The 14,976-nt window shown below is 37.7% G+C and overlaps 1 protein-coding gene across 2 annotated transcripts in view; it reads left to right on the forward strand.

Annotated features, from left to right (window-relative positions):
• ATG2B (autophagy related 2B) overlaps positions 1–14,976 on the forward strand; it is a 76,592-nt gene that overhangs the window by 56,580 nt on the left and 5,036 nt on the right. For both annotated transcript variants that reach the window (XM_060003959.1, XM_060003960.1), the window contains exons 34-41: positions 500–601; positions 5,531–5,609; positions 6,729–6,936; positions 9,440–9,509; positions 9,800–9,882; positions 10,930–11,051; positions 11,294–11,448; positions 12,148–12,297. In XM_060003959.1, coding sequence (XP_059859942.1) covers positions 500–601; positions 5,531–5,609; positions 6,729–6,936; positions 9,440–9,509; positions 9,800–9,882; positions 10,930–11,051; positions 11,294–11,448; positions 12,148–12,297 — 969 coding nt within the window. The remainder of the gene's footprint in view (positions 1–499; positions 602–5,530; positions 5,610–6,728; positions 6,937–9,439; positions 9,510–9,799; positions 9,883–10,929; positions 11,052–11,293; positions 11,449–12,147; positions 12,298–14,976) is intronic.

Consider the following 14,976-nt stretch of genomic DNA (forward strand, 5'->3'; position numbering starts at 1 on the left):
GGTTCGATCCCTGGTTGGGGAGCTAAGATCCCACAAGCCACGCGGCATGGCCAAAAAAACAAAACACTTAACACGAAATATTTAAACGAAATTGTTGGCAGTATTCCACATTTCTAACTTTTAAATTTTCTTAGAATAGAAATGATCAGCTCAGGACTTGCAGAAGAAGACGTCACAGAAGTTGTCTCTGGAGTGTGGGTCTATGGATTAGCTACTGGGGCTTAGCAAACTTCTTTGAGACGCGAGTACAACATTATCATTTGCGTTTTTTCCTCTAAAGAGAATTTATATCTTTCATCAGATTCTTTAAAGAGTGTGTGACCCAAAAAAGTTAGATTCAGGATTCTAAGGGAAGAGGGTAAACAGTTCCAGTTTTTGTTCTGATATACGGACTAGATATAGGATTTTTTTTCCTCTTTTTTGCTTTTCTTTTTTTTTAATGAAAACAAGGTCATATTATCACTAGGGAAAAAATGTGTTTGTCTGTCTCATCTCGTAGCTGACAGTGAAAGCATTACATGTGCGCCCGGAGTCTGGCAGGTCACCACAGGAATGCTGCCTCAGAGTGTCACTAATGCCACTTCGCCTCAATATTGACCAGGTTTGTATTACAAGCATAAGGCATGGAATTATGTTTAAATATATATCCCACATTCAGAATAAGAGATTTAATTTAGTAGAATTATGTTTATTATTATTTAACTTTTATGGAAGTTGCATAATTAAAACAGACTTCTGCTGGTAAAGAATAGGGCAAATTCATTAGCTGTTTGGAATCTGAATTATTAGTGAATAAACGTTATTAGATTTTGTCCTCCAGTTTCCTGCGCACTGTCTACGTGACATAGCGCTTAATACCTGCTTCTCATGTTCTCTGATCTTTACATACGTACTCCTAATGCAGATATACAGGTATTTTCAGAGGATGAAGGGACTCCTCGATATACACTACTGAAAGATACAGGGGATTGTAATCACAGCATCTGGAAGAGAATTCCCTGCCCTGGGCACAATGACAAATTAGTAAATTGGCACTTGAACAGGTCACAAACAAAGCAGAGATTTATGGAAAGAGGTAAAGAAATCCACTTTCCTATATCCTAGCAAGCACCCCATCAAATGATCCTGGGTTTTGCCTTCCCAGAGAGCTGTTTAAAGCATAGTTGGTGTTTTACAAGCTTTGTTCGGTGTATGAAGATGTGATACTTGGTAGTAGTGCAGTGTAGTGAAGAGTGTGGGTTTAGAGTCAGACCTGGGCTTAAATCTCAGTTCTCTTTTACTAACTGTGTGGCTTTTGGTAGGTAACTTAATTTCCCCAAGCCTCAGTTTCTTCACTGGTAAAATGGAAAAAGTAATAGTACATGTAGCGTCATTTTTTTTAAAATGAGGATTAAAGGAGACTGGTGTATGTAAAACATTTAGCTTGGTGCCTGGCACACACTGTTAGCGAGCAGAAGTGTTAGCAGTTATTATTAACTGAAGCATATAACAACTACAGAAAATAAGTGGAGTTTTTATAATAATCTGCTTTTGAAATAGCAAAACCCTCCCCTTATACCTTACATATTGGTGTGAGCTCAGGTTTGGAAGTGGAGTATATGTGGGGTGGTATTATTTGTTTGATTAAATAACATTGATTGAATAATGTCAATTCATTATTTAAATAAGTAATAGATGTATCAGGGATAATCTAAAGTAATGTTTATATTGTAAACAAAATATAGGAATATCTCAGAGAAGATGTGTTGTGAAGCACAGAAGTTTAGCACAACTTTATGTTAATATTTGTAGCTTCTGAGCTGGGTCAGTCTTGCCAGTGAGTATTTTAGATTTATGTTTTCTCATTATGAGAAGAATATCTTTTGAAACCCATATTTTAATTTAATTTATCCATATTGGCCTAGTAGGAATATGATGAAGTATTTATTGGAAATTTGATCTGTGAAAATCACCAGTGTGAGCAAGAATTTGAGATTTATCTTTATGGCATGACTTTACCAGACTTATCAAGCCCAGTTTTCTTTAATAGACCTTTTCTTTAATATTGAGCTTAATTTCTTCTTTAGAACTATAAAGCATTATGATTTTAAAATGGAGGAATATTAACCTTAGCAAAAACAATCAGAGAAATAAATGTTATGACTAAACTGAGAAGGAATGGGAAATAATTCCCCAAGGTATGGGATCGAGGGAAACAAAGCCATGCTGCAAATACGTATGCCTTAACTAGGAATATTATGATACAAAAGAGTCCTTTCTAGTTTGTGTCTTCTAAGATTGACATACCATACCAAATGGTCATCTGAATAGAAAGCCAAATATTTGTGTTCTTTAGTTTTTCTTTTGAAAACATATCAGTTGATGAATGAGAATGCTTTGAGTAATATTTTTCTTACCAAGCGTATCTCTGACTTTATCTTCACTGGATCATAGACAGTAAGTATGAAAGCAATGTGTTGTTTTCTCTTGTTTCTAAGAAGCTGCATTGCTGTTGAAAGTCGGTGCAGTTGCTTGTGAAGCGCAGTGTACCTGTAGGGCAGGCAGGACACTAGGCAGATGGAGTGATTGCCATGTAGGGAGCTAAGTAGATGATGGAGGTTGTGTAACTAGGCGATTTGAGATCCGAAATCTGAAGGGGCCAGATTTCCTGGTCTGATGTTCATTTTAGTATTGAACTACCTGGAAATCTGTGTAGGAAAATATGTTAATTCCAAATCATTTGCTGAATGCCACCCTTGTCCCAGGTCTGAAGTAGGATGCTGGGAATACAAAGAGGAAGAAACATCCCATCCTCAGAGATCTCTGTTTAGTGGGGGAGACAAAGAGACAAATGACTTTAACACCCTGTGATGAAGATAGGCATGAAGATGTGTCCCACCAGAAGAGGGCTCCTAAGCCGGGCTGGGAGTTTGGAAGATGAGGGGTGAGCAGTAAAGGCTTTCTGGAGGAGGTGAAAATCGAGCTGGGTCTTAAGGGTCATAATAAAAATTATGAATTTTTGTAAAGGCATTGAGAGCCTAATTCAGGTTGTGAGATGCAATGTGAGGCCGTTGGGTAGGACAGGTGCTTGGCTGAGGTTGGAAGTGATGAACATGTAGCAGTACCGGTTGGCATGTTTGTGATTCTTTTCAGCATCACCTGAGCATGACATTGAAAGCATTTCTTTCAATACCTTAAGTCATATCACACTGTTAATATCCTTTACCATGGGACCTTAAAGCTAGAAATAACAATTTTATAGTGAAGTTTTAACAAAAATAATAAACCATATTTTTTAAAGTTAAAAATTGATTTTATTGAAGTATTATTTGCATATAATAAAATGCAGAGATTTTAGGTGTACAGTTTGAGCTTGACAAATATTTCTTGTTTTGGCTCTTAATGAATAAAGCTGCTATGAAATCTGTGTACAAGTCTTTTATGGACATAAGTTTTCAGTTTTCCTGGGTAATTATACACCGAATGTCTGGGTCATAGAGTAGATGTGTGTTTACCATCATAAGAAGCCGCCGAATAGTTCTCCACAGTGGTTGTACCATTGTAGGCTCCCATCGGGAACAGATGAGGGCAGCAGCTGCTTCACGCTCTGACCAAACTTGGTGTTGTCTTTTTAATTTTCGCTACCTTACTTGGTGTTCATTTTGGTTTTAATTTGGATTTCCCTGATGACTAATGATGCTGAGCATCTTTTCGTGAGCTTATTTGACATTTGTATATCTTCTTTTTTTGAAGTGTGTGTCTTTCTAGTTTTTTTTTTTTAAGTGATTTTTTAAAATTTTAGTTATTTATCTTTGGCTCTGTTGGGTCTTCGTTGCCGCGTGTGGGCTTTCTAGTTGCGGCGAGCGGGGGCTACTCTTTGTTGCCATGCGCGGGCTTCTCTTTTTGGTGGCTTGTCTTGTTGGGGAACACGGACTCTAGGTGTGCGGACTTCAGCATTTGTGGCTCGCGGGCTCTAGAGCGCAGGCTCAGTAGTTGTGGCGCACGGGCTTAGTTCCTCCGCAGCACGAGGGATCTTCCTGGACCAGGGATCAACTCATGTCCTCTGCATTGGCAGGCAGATTCTTAACCACTGCACCACCAGGGAAATCCCTGTGTCTTTCTAGTTTTAGAGTTAGGTTGTTTGTCTTATTGAGTTGTAAAGAGTTCAGCATAAATACCAAAATTAAAAATTTAGAGAACATTTTGAAAAGCTGATGATCAGTATCCCTTTGTCTGTTGTTTGTAGTAAAAATGTGTAAAAACCACTGTCTCTTTAGTCTTCCCTTTTTTTAAATAAGGGCACATTTATACCTGGAATTTTCTCTTTGTTTTTTTTTGGAGGCAAAACATTCATAGTATTAAAATATCGCCATCTGGTGGCCAAAGGATAACATTTTATATACTATTAACTGTCAACATGTAATATTGGATATATGTAAATATACACATATATAGTGATTTATAATAAATGTATGTAGTGTAAATAATATATAAATATATACTTAAATACGTATGTGTAAAGCATAATAATATAGTGAACAATTCATGAACTTACTCCCCAACTGCAGATCCAGAATATTTCTAATACTGTTGAAACCGCCTGTTTGTTCTTCAGTCCTAGCCCTCAGTCTCCCATATGCCATGTTATCTAGAAAAATACCTTTCTAACTTCCATCATTTATACTTCTGACAAGTGTGATCAGTAGTAGATCGGATCCTTTGGAATTGCCAGTCAGGCACTTGGTGTGCTGCCACTTACTGTGACCCTGTATTTCACTTTCACATTGCGGCTTGGTACAATATTAACGTTTTATATTAATTAAAGTTTTTTAAAATGGGAGGGAAGAGTAAGAAAGAACAGGCTCTGGTATTTAATTTTCATATTCTCCAAAATGGATTTGTCAGTCTCAGTAAGGCTTAATGAAGCTGCTAATAATGGGCAAATGTGGCTTGCATACACAGCACCAAGAATGGTCCATACCATAGAATTTCAGAAAAGACCACACTGATTGGGTGATTTTATTTATTTTCAATTTTTATTTTGAATATCATGTCTAATGAAGAAAATGTTTAAGGCAACATAACATAGTGGTAAAGGCAGAAATAAGACATTAAGAACTTTTAAGGCACATCTGAGTATCCAGTACATGCTAGCTGCTGTTATTGTTTAGTAATATCACTGCTACCAATTCAGAGTGAGAACTAATGCCAAATTAAGAATGAGACTACTATATTTCTAAGAAAACCAAAATGTACTTTGATTTAGAAATAACAGTTTAATTTCTAACTTATCTGTCGTAATTTCTGCATCTATAAATTAATTTTCTCCGAGTTGTGAGAATTAACAAGGAAGTGTATGTGTGTGTGTGTGTGTGTGTGTGTTTATGTGTGAGAGAGAGGGAGAGATTGAGAATAGGAACAATGCTTGACACAGAGTAGGGACTGAATAAATTATAGCTGTATATGAACAATGAGTGAAATATAAGACTTCAAGACACTTCGTTTCATAGTTTTAGAACCCTTTAGATATAATTACATCTTTCAATTTTAGGATGCCTTGTTCTTCCTGAAGGATTTCTTCACAAGTGTTTCCACAGAAGTAGAGCTTCTCATGGCTCCAGATCCAGAAGGTATTAAATATGTAGAGTTTGAAAAAGTCTATAACAAGTACTTGGATTGAGTTTGATTGTTATGAGGCCTTTTTGAGAATGTACTTACAAATCTTTATTCTCATTTATATAAATGTGTTCTGTGCTCATTTTTGTTAAGTTGTACAAATGTAGTTTATGTAAAAGTACAGGAGTCCCCCCTTATCCTCCAGAAGTACCTTCCAGGACCCCCAGTGGCTGCCTGAAACTGCAGATAGTACCAAGCCCTAAATATACTAAGTTTTTCTTTCTATACGTACATGCCTATGATAAAATTTAATTTATAAATTAGGCGCAGTAAGAGATTAACAACAGTAACTAGTAATAAAATAAAACAATTATAACAATATACTGTAATAAAAGTTAGGTGAGCATGATCTTTCTCTCTCTCAAAATGTCTTGTACAAATTTAATGCCTTTTCCGTCTTAACTAAGCACTTATCTTGCACTGTGGCTGTAACCTTTGAGGTACGACAGCAAAATGAGTGCGAATTTCTTTTTCCTTCATCACAGTTTTACAGATTTGTTCTTACTGTAGATCTTAGCGGCCTGAGCATACAATTTTTTTTTTCCTTATTAAGTCAAGAACTTTCACCTTTTCACTTAGAGGAAGCATGCTGCGGCTTCTCTTTGGTGTATCCGAATGGCCAGCATCGCTGTTCTTGTACTTTGGGGCCATTATTAATAAAATAAGGGTTACTTAACACAAGCACTGCAATACCCCAACAGTCGACCTGATAACTGAGATGGCCACTCAGTGACTCACCGGTGAGATATGCTGGACAAAGGGATGATTCACATTCTGGTGGGATAGAGTATGACGAGGCAAGATTTCATCATGCTACTCAGAAAGGTGTGCAGTTTAAAACTTAGGAATTGTTTATTTCTGGAATTTTCCATTTCATATTTTTGGACCGCAGTTGATCTTGGAAAGTGAAACTGAAGATAAGGAGGGACTACTGTAATAATTTAAAAGGTGAAAGGTTTCTCTAGCAGTAGCTGTATTTATTAAACGAAATGTAGCAAAGCAAGTTAAGTGTACATTGACTTAAATTGTTGCTTTAAAGACGTATAGCTAATTTTTCAAATGTGCACTTTCAGTTAAAAAGTCTCCTGGAGCTGACGTCACCTGCAGTTTGCCAAGGCATTTAAGCACCTCAAAGGAGCCAAATCTAGTTATTTCTTTCCCTGGGCCAAAGCAGCCTTCCCCAAATGGCAGTGCCAATTCAGTGCAAGTGGTCAATGGGGAAGAAGAGAAGGACTTCTCTGCTGAAGAAGCGTCGTTTAGTGATCAGCCTGTGTTTTTTAGGTAAATCATTTAATTTTGATAACAAATGAAGTTATTTTAGAGTATGAAGATTGTTCTTTAATGTGTTTGTGTACCGGAAATCAGGAGGTCGCATCAGCGTTTCTGTGCACTGGCAAATCATCAACCGGTGTATTTATTTGTATGCGGGCCCCACGTACTTGCACCTCCCACTTTTACACATAGTAACCCTGGCTCAGGATTCATCCTCCTATTGATTCTGTAGCAGGAATTTTCTCTTCCCCTTAGATTCTTCCTTCTTTTTTCCTTCACTTGTCCCTCGCTTTCCAGTCACTTATTATGGCCTGCTTGTGTGTCCTTGAGCATGATGCTGTCCTTCTCCCTCAAACGCCTCACCTTCAGCATTCCTCCCTTTTCCCTTATGGGGATTTTCTGTCTACTTTCTCTGCCCTTCTCTATCACTGTTGTGTCCTTCCTGACCTGCTGCTAACTGGCTGAGTTGGAATCATCAGGAAACCCATGTCCCTGTTGACTACAGCCAACAACTAGCTGGTTGTACATTGGAGTTTATCCTCATTTCCAGATCCATTCATTCTAACCGTTTTCTTTCTTTCCCAGCCCTTGATGGTAGGGATGGAGCCTTGGCTCTATTGGAAGGAGAGAGGTTGAAGATCGAAACCACCTGTGTTGTGAGGGACAGTTAGCTCCTTTCCCTGGTTTTCTATAGTCCTCTCTTGTTGACATCAGTGGTCCCCAAGTTCTGTCTTTCTAAGTTCTGAGTTTAGAATGTGACCCAAAGTAGGCAGTATAACTGTTTTAAAGTGTTTTCATGTTTTAAATATCTTGTATATTGATGAAAATAGTTAGAAAATAGAATGTGAGAATTGGAACGATCCTGGGAGAGAGGATCCCTGGTGGCTCTGAACTTTTCTACCATAAAAGAAGAATCTCTTTTATTATTTTCCCACATTTCTTTTTTATTTAAAAATGTTTTTCTAACAAAAACATTGTGTATCTTAAGTAATAATTTGAATTCTCATTTCATATAAGCTACCAATTTGGTTTTTGTGAACACTGGATAACCAGTATAAAAGAAATTGAATTGTTATAATTCTGGCCTGAAAGCACAGAAGTTTGACACTTTTTAGTCAGACTACGTAACCTCACTTACTTAGGTAAATATTTGTTTTTTTCCATTTAGACTACTTAAAATAGTTTGTAGATTTCTGTTTCTACTCTCAAAAGCTCCTAGTGTATCTAGGACCCTGGGGTGGTACTTGGTGATATAGTTCAAATTACTCACTTTACAGATGAGGAAGTTAATGCACAGAGAGGAGAGGTGACTTGCTCAAGGCCACACAGTTAGTGGCCAAGCCAGGACTAGAACAGAGGTCTTCTGAATCCCAAATCCAGTGCGTTTTCCAAGTAATGGCATAATAGTCCCCTCTCCTGCAGACATTTATTCATCCCACAGATATTTATTGAACATTTATTATATGTATGTCAGATTTTGTTCTAGGTGAACAAAGTACAGAAAATCCCTATTTAATTGAGCTTATAGATAATAAAAATATATGATTTGGCCTATTACGTACATGCCATGGAGGAAAGAGTGAGAATGGAGGAGGCAGGTGTCGAGGGGCTGTCGCGCAGAGAACCCAGTGCAGATGAGTGTTCGGAAGATGAGGGATGACCTGGGAACCCAGACTTCTTGTAGTGATTGATATAAATACAGCACTTCCATTTTACTGTAGGTTAAATGGACTTTTGTGGGATGACTTGGGATGACTTAGTATATAACCACCGACATTAATTCTGTAGTAAAAATGTGTTTCAGCTTTCAATTTACAGTCCAACTTTTGGAAGCCAACTGCTTTTGTTTGATGTGTACCATAAATGTATAATTATAATTTCATTCAGAATTCCCAATATTTGTGTGTCAGTAACCTATTTGCAAGCGTTAATTTCATGACTGTCCACTAAAATTCACCAATGTAGATGGCATTTAAAAATTTACTGATGAAGACATTTAGGCTCAGAGAGTTTAAGTTACTTGCCTCGACTGCATCCCATGTAACTGATAACACTAGGGTTCATGTCTAGGTCTTCTGGATCTTTCTGCTCTATCACAGAGCTAAAATGAATACCTTAGCCCTTTTTTACTTTTCGGTAATGATTATGTCATTTGGTTTAATCTTGAAAGTTGTCTTTATTAGTTCGTTCTCTGTATGAATGGAATATGTGCCAGAATAAATTTTCCTAAGATAAACATTGTTTAGTAAACTAGGAAAAGGTTTTTGTGAGAAATTTAATATATAATGAAATAAATAAGATTCATAAGATGATTAACATCTGTTTAGTTGTTACATTGCCTTAAGAAAAGGTAGAGCTAAAAGACATTCTCTTTTATTTAGGCCTTAGTATATTCACATTATTTATTTTGTGGCTTTGTTTTTATTCTCCAATTGAACAAATTCATTTATATCTAATTTCAGCTCTTAGTAATTTTGAATATAAATAACTCCCCTCCTTTCTTTATCTTTAGAGAATTTAGATTCACATCAGAAGTTCCTATTCGACTTGATTATCATGGCAAACACGTATCAATGGATCAGGTCTGGAAACTTTGCACAAATATACTCTACAAAATTATCTCATTTGTTTTTCTAGTGGACTCAATTTTTTAAAAACTTTTTTCCCTTATAGTTTGTATATGTGAAATGCAGTGTAAGATTTTAAAATTTAATTCTGCTTTTAAAGTAAATAAAGTATAATTTTACTTAAGAACCCATGAGTAAAATTTGATATAAATTGGGTCATATAAAATACATGTACTTTTTTGCTCTAAGTATTTTAGGTGTTTTACCTTTAATAGCGATTTTTTTTTTTTTTTTTAATTTTAAAGGGTACGTTAGCTGGGATTTTGATTGGTCTGGCCCAGTTAAACTGCTCTGAACTAAAGCTGAAGAGGCTTTTCTATCGGCATGGGTAAGTTGATTTATTACATGAGACTTTAAGATGTAGTTACTAACGTTAGTTTACAGCAAACTAAAAATTGAGTTTTCTTAGCAAGCATACATAATTTACTTTACAGTGTTGTTTGCAGAGACCTCATTTTTAGAGGATTTTTAGTGGCTAGGGACTAATTTTTATTCTGAGAGAATAGAAGTAGTTTGAAGAGAGTAGTATTTTTCAAAAAACAGCTATAGTTAGGATTTTTAAATAATTTCCCAAAGTTATAAATTAGCCTATTCAGTGAAAAGACTGGAAGTTCACAAGGTAAACGGTTCTTAGTAGCTAAGAACTGTCTGGCGATTTATAGACACTGAGTTAACCCTGTGCCAAAGCTTTAGATGTTGAAGAAGTAAGAACAGTGGAAAAGCACACTTATATATACTACCTAAGCCTTATATAGAAATTATTAGCATTATAAGTGCTAAATTATTAGCACTTACATATACTGCCTAAGCCTTATATAGAAGTGATTAGCATTAGCATTAGCATTGGGTTAAATGTATGTGTATACATAGATGTATTTATATACTTAAATTGAAAATCTATAAAATTTTGTCCTTATAATTTGTACGTTTTCTTTTTTGTTTTTTTTTTAATAAACTTATTTATTTATCTATTTATTTATTTTTGGCTGTGTTGGGTCTTTGTTGCTGCACCACGGGCTTTCTTTAGCTGCGGTGCGGGGGGGCCGCTCTTGTTGCAGTGTGTGGGCTTCTCATTGCAGTGGCTTCTCTTGCTGTGGAGCACGGGCTCTAGGTGCGTGGGCTCAGTAGCTGTGACTCGCGGGCTCTAGAGCACAGGCTCGGTAGTTGTGGCGCACGAGCTTCGTTGCTCCGCGGCATGTGAGACCTTCCCGGACCAGGGCTCGAACCCATGTCCCCTGCATTGGCAGGCGGATTCTTAACCACTGTGCCACCAGGGAAGCCCTCTTTTTTTGTCTTAAGTAAAAAAATTCCCCAAACTTGTCTAAACCTATAAATTTCATTTTCCTTCCTATATACTTACAGTCATTTGCTCTAGTTTGCTAGGTGTTGACAAATTATTCTCATATGCAATCACTGAATGGCTTACTGACATTAAGAAGAACCAGCTGCCAGGAATTCTGGGAGGCGTTGGGCCTATGCATTCACTAGTGCAATTAGGTGAGTGTTCTTTTTTAATTAGAAGATAATATATTTTGCCTGATCAGTGATTCTTAACTCTTTTGGGGTTATGGATGCCTTTGAGAATCTACGTGAGGATCATCTTTCTAGAAAAACCTACATGTTAGTCGTACAAAATTTTGCCTCCCATTTTAGGAGTTAAAAACCCGAGGGTTGGAATGATAGCAGAGATCTAAGCTCCAGCACGCCTCTTGATTTCTGTGTGTTGGCTGCTGTTCTAGTGCAAGGCCTGAAGGACTTGGTCTGGTTGCCAGTTGAGCAGTACCGGAAGGGCGGCCGCATCGTCAGAGGGTTTCAGAGAGGCGCTGCCTCCTTTGGCACCTCAACAGCGATGGCTGCTCTAGAACTCACGAACAGAATGGTTCAAACCATACAGGTATCTTTTCCAAAGACCAGCTTGATCTATACAAAGAGGAAGCGCTGTTGTAAGCAGTTGGGTTATTTTGTTCTCAAAATGTACTGTGAAAGTGTATAAAATATTGAGAATATTTTATTTGTAATGATTTCATATCATTAACTTTTTTTTTTGATTAGCTGTCCAGTGTTAAATAAGTAGTTAAATAATAAAGCAGTGGACTACAGTGTCAAATTCGTTTGCCTCTTTCAGGTAAATTATAACTATTAAGTTAGCCAAGGATTTATTTCACCACATTTATGTGAAAAGATCATAGCTGAATGTAAAGAAGGCATTAGGGATCTAATAGTGGTTGTATTGAGGTTTGTTATATTAAGTGTTAAGCTCCATTTGGCCTTATCCAGTTGTTCACAGACATGCATTCTTGTCTAACCTTGGTAACACGGAGAGTGTCCTCAGAAGGCAGAGGAGGGGCTGAAAAGTTCAGCTCAATCCAGATATGAGTCATTAGTGTACACTTTAACATTCTCGTTATAAAAGTGATACATTCTTGTAAAGAATTCAAATGCTGCAGAAGGGCCGGTCTGAGGGTGTGTGAGTCCCTCTCCTCTTCCTCTCTCCCCGTAGGAAGTGCACTGTTGGAGCTTAACCCTCCAGACTTTCTTCTGATTTCTTTTTTGTTTTCTGATTCACTTTTCACTCTCTGATAAAATGATCCAGGCGGCGGCAGAGACTGCTTATGACATGGTGTCTCCTGGTACCCTTTCTATCGAGCCCAAGAAGGTCAAAAGGTTCCCTCATCACCGCTTAGCCCACCAGCCAGTGGACCTGAGGGAAGGTGTGGCCAAGGCCTACAGTGTCGTGAAGGAGGTGAGTGGGCACCCGAGGGGACAGGCCAGAAGCAGTTTGCGTGCTTTCCTGACGTTCATCTAAAAAGCAGCGGCACTTGGGCTTTGTCCCAAAGAAACCCCTGGGGTGGACTTGGGACTGTTCTGTCGCTGGTGAGTGCAGATATCTGCATGAGGTAAGAGAGGAGGCTGTGTCCTGTCCTGCAGGCTCACGAGAAGAGTAGTGATCTAGTGGGAAGACTGATCTCTTTACATACAGAAGCAAACAAGGAGTAGTAGAAACACGCCATGGACTCACCAGTGGAGTTAACATATGTTTATATTTTGCTGTATTTTCCGCAGATTTGTTTAAAAAATAAAATTTTTCAGGTTAATCACAAATGCTGACCCCATTCCCATGCCTTCACTATCCTGAAGATGGTAGATATTTTTTCTGTGCATGTTTTTTATAGTTTCATGTAAGTATGTATTCATAAGCAAATAATTGCTTATATTTTAAAAGTTAACATAAATGGTATCATCTGTACCATTCTGTAACTTTTGTCTTTCAAGATATATCCACATTGATATATGTAGATCTAATTTAAACTTTTATAGTATTTCACTGTATGAATATAGCATAATTTATTTATCTTCCTATTAGTGGACAGTTTCCTTTTTAAAAAAATTAATTAATTTATTTACTTCTTGTTGGCTGCGTTGGGTCGTCGTTGCTGCGCGTGGGCTTTCTCTAGTTGCGGCAAGCGGGGGCTACTCTTCATTGCGGTGCGCGGGCTTCTCACTGCAGTGGCTTCTCTTGTTGCAGACCATGGGTTCTAGGTGTGCGGGCTTCAGTAGTTAAGGCGTGTGGGCTCAGTAGTTGTGGCGAACAGACTTAGTTGCTCCATAGCATGTGGGATCTTCCCAGACCAGGGATTGAACCCATGTCCCCTGCATTGGCAGGCGGATTCTTAACCACTGCGCCACCAGGGAAGTCCCAGATTCCATTTTTTCCCCTGAAATACGGCTATTGGAATGTTCATATAAACGCCCCTTTGTTTGTATGTGCAAGAAGTTGTTAAGGGTAGAATTGGTGATTTGTAACTATTTGAATCTTGACACTTATTAAGCATTAACAAATTGTAATTTAGTTGCACCAGTGAATCCTGGTTCTTTATGGGTGTTGACAGGAGCATTCCTTGTCTTTTTTTTTTCTTTCTTTTTTTTTCTTATTCAAACAGAAAGTCACAAAAATTATAATCATCCTCATCAGTTCACTCAGTCCCATGTAATTAATTTGTTTCATCTTGATCTTTTCTTAGCACTTTTGTGAATTCATCAGTTTTCCATTAGAGTTCTGAGAATACTTATTCATTCAGTTCAGCAGTAGAGTCAGTTACCAGAAACCTGTACTTGTCAGAGTCTTTTCCATGAATTCCTTGAAGGTGAAACCCTTTTATAGGAACATTTTTGCAAAAGCATCAGAGTACACCCAGAACTGTCTGTAAATGACAAAAGACTTAAAAATGACCACGGTTAAAGATTTGATGAAAGTTCATAATAATGCAATTGACAAGGAAATTTAGTTATTTCTGAGATATACATTTTAAAATAATAACTAGAATTATGACTTATAACATTATACCAGAACATATAAGATTTTTAGGAATTTCATGTAATGTCTGAAACATTAATATTAACATATTTCCATACAAATAACCCAAAGAAAGTTTAGTATTAGTTTTTTTTCCTTTTGTTAGCATTCCTTGTCTTAATCTTTTTTTTTTTTTTTTGACATAGGACATGAAGTTTGAGGTCATTTTACTTATGATTTGTGTGTTAAGACTTCATTAATGATATTTTTCCCTGTCATATTCTGACAGGCAGAAGTGCCTTAGGACAGTCTTTTACGTGACAAAAGAAGCCCACGTGGTCCCAAATGGTGGGAAGAAGACTGAAGTGAGGCCCCCAAGAAATGTGTTAGTGGATAAATAAAGGCAAGACCACGGATCACCTCTCTTAAAAAGAGGTTTAGTCGGGAGAATAAAGAGAGATAATTACCAGTCAGACCTGTTCCTACAGATGTCAGGATTGGGCCAGTAATCAGCAGACATGTTAGAAATTAGGTTTGTAAAAATTATCCTGGGCTTCAAGGCGTAGCAGGGGCAGTTTGCAGCAGGATATAATAGCACTTGGGTACGTAGCACTTTGCAGTTCACAAAATTCTTCCCTAACTTAATCTATGCTCATTTAAATAAAAGTATTTGTGTGCTTATTCTGTGCCAAGAGTATAGTAACCCTTAAAAGATAGGTGGTTTTCCTGACTTAGAGATGAGGAAACGGGGTCAGCAAGAATGGCTTCCCCACTGTACCGTGGCGAGACGGTAGTGGAGCCTGGATCGGAACCCAGGTATTTGGGTCTAATGTTTAGTTCTCTAAAACCATCTGTGTGAAGAAGGGAGGAAGGAAGGTGAGCATGATTTGATGTGGTAGGTGTGCTTGATTAGACGGAGTCTGAATTCTGTATTAGAAAACTTTTGAAATAGACGTTCCTAGGTGGTGATAAATACTATCTCTTGGGCTTCCCTGGTGGCGCAGTGGTTAAGAATCTTCCTGCCAGTGCAGGGGGCACGGGTTCAAGCCCTGGTCCGGGAAGATCCCACATGCCATGGAACAACTGAGCCCGCGAGCTACAACTACTGAGCCCGCGTGCCACAACTGC

Source organism: Delphinus delphis, chromosome 2 (genome assembly GCF_949987515.2).
Source record: "Delphinus delphis chromosome 2, mDelDel1.2, whole genome shotgun sequence".
In the NCBI taxonomy this organism is placed as follows: domain Eukaryota; kingdom Metazoa; phylum Chordata; class Mammalia; order Artiodactyla; family Delphinidae; genus Delphinus; species Delphinus delphis.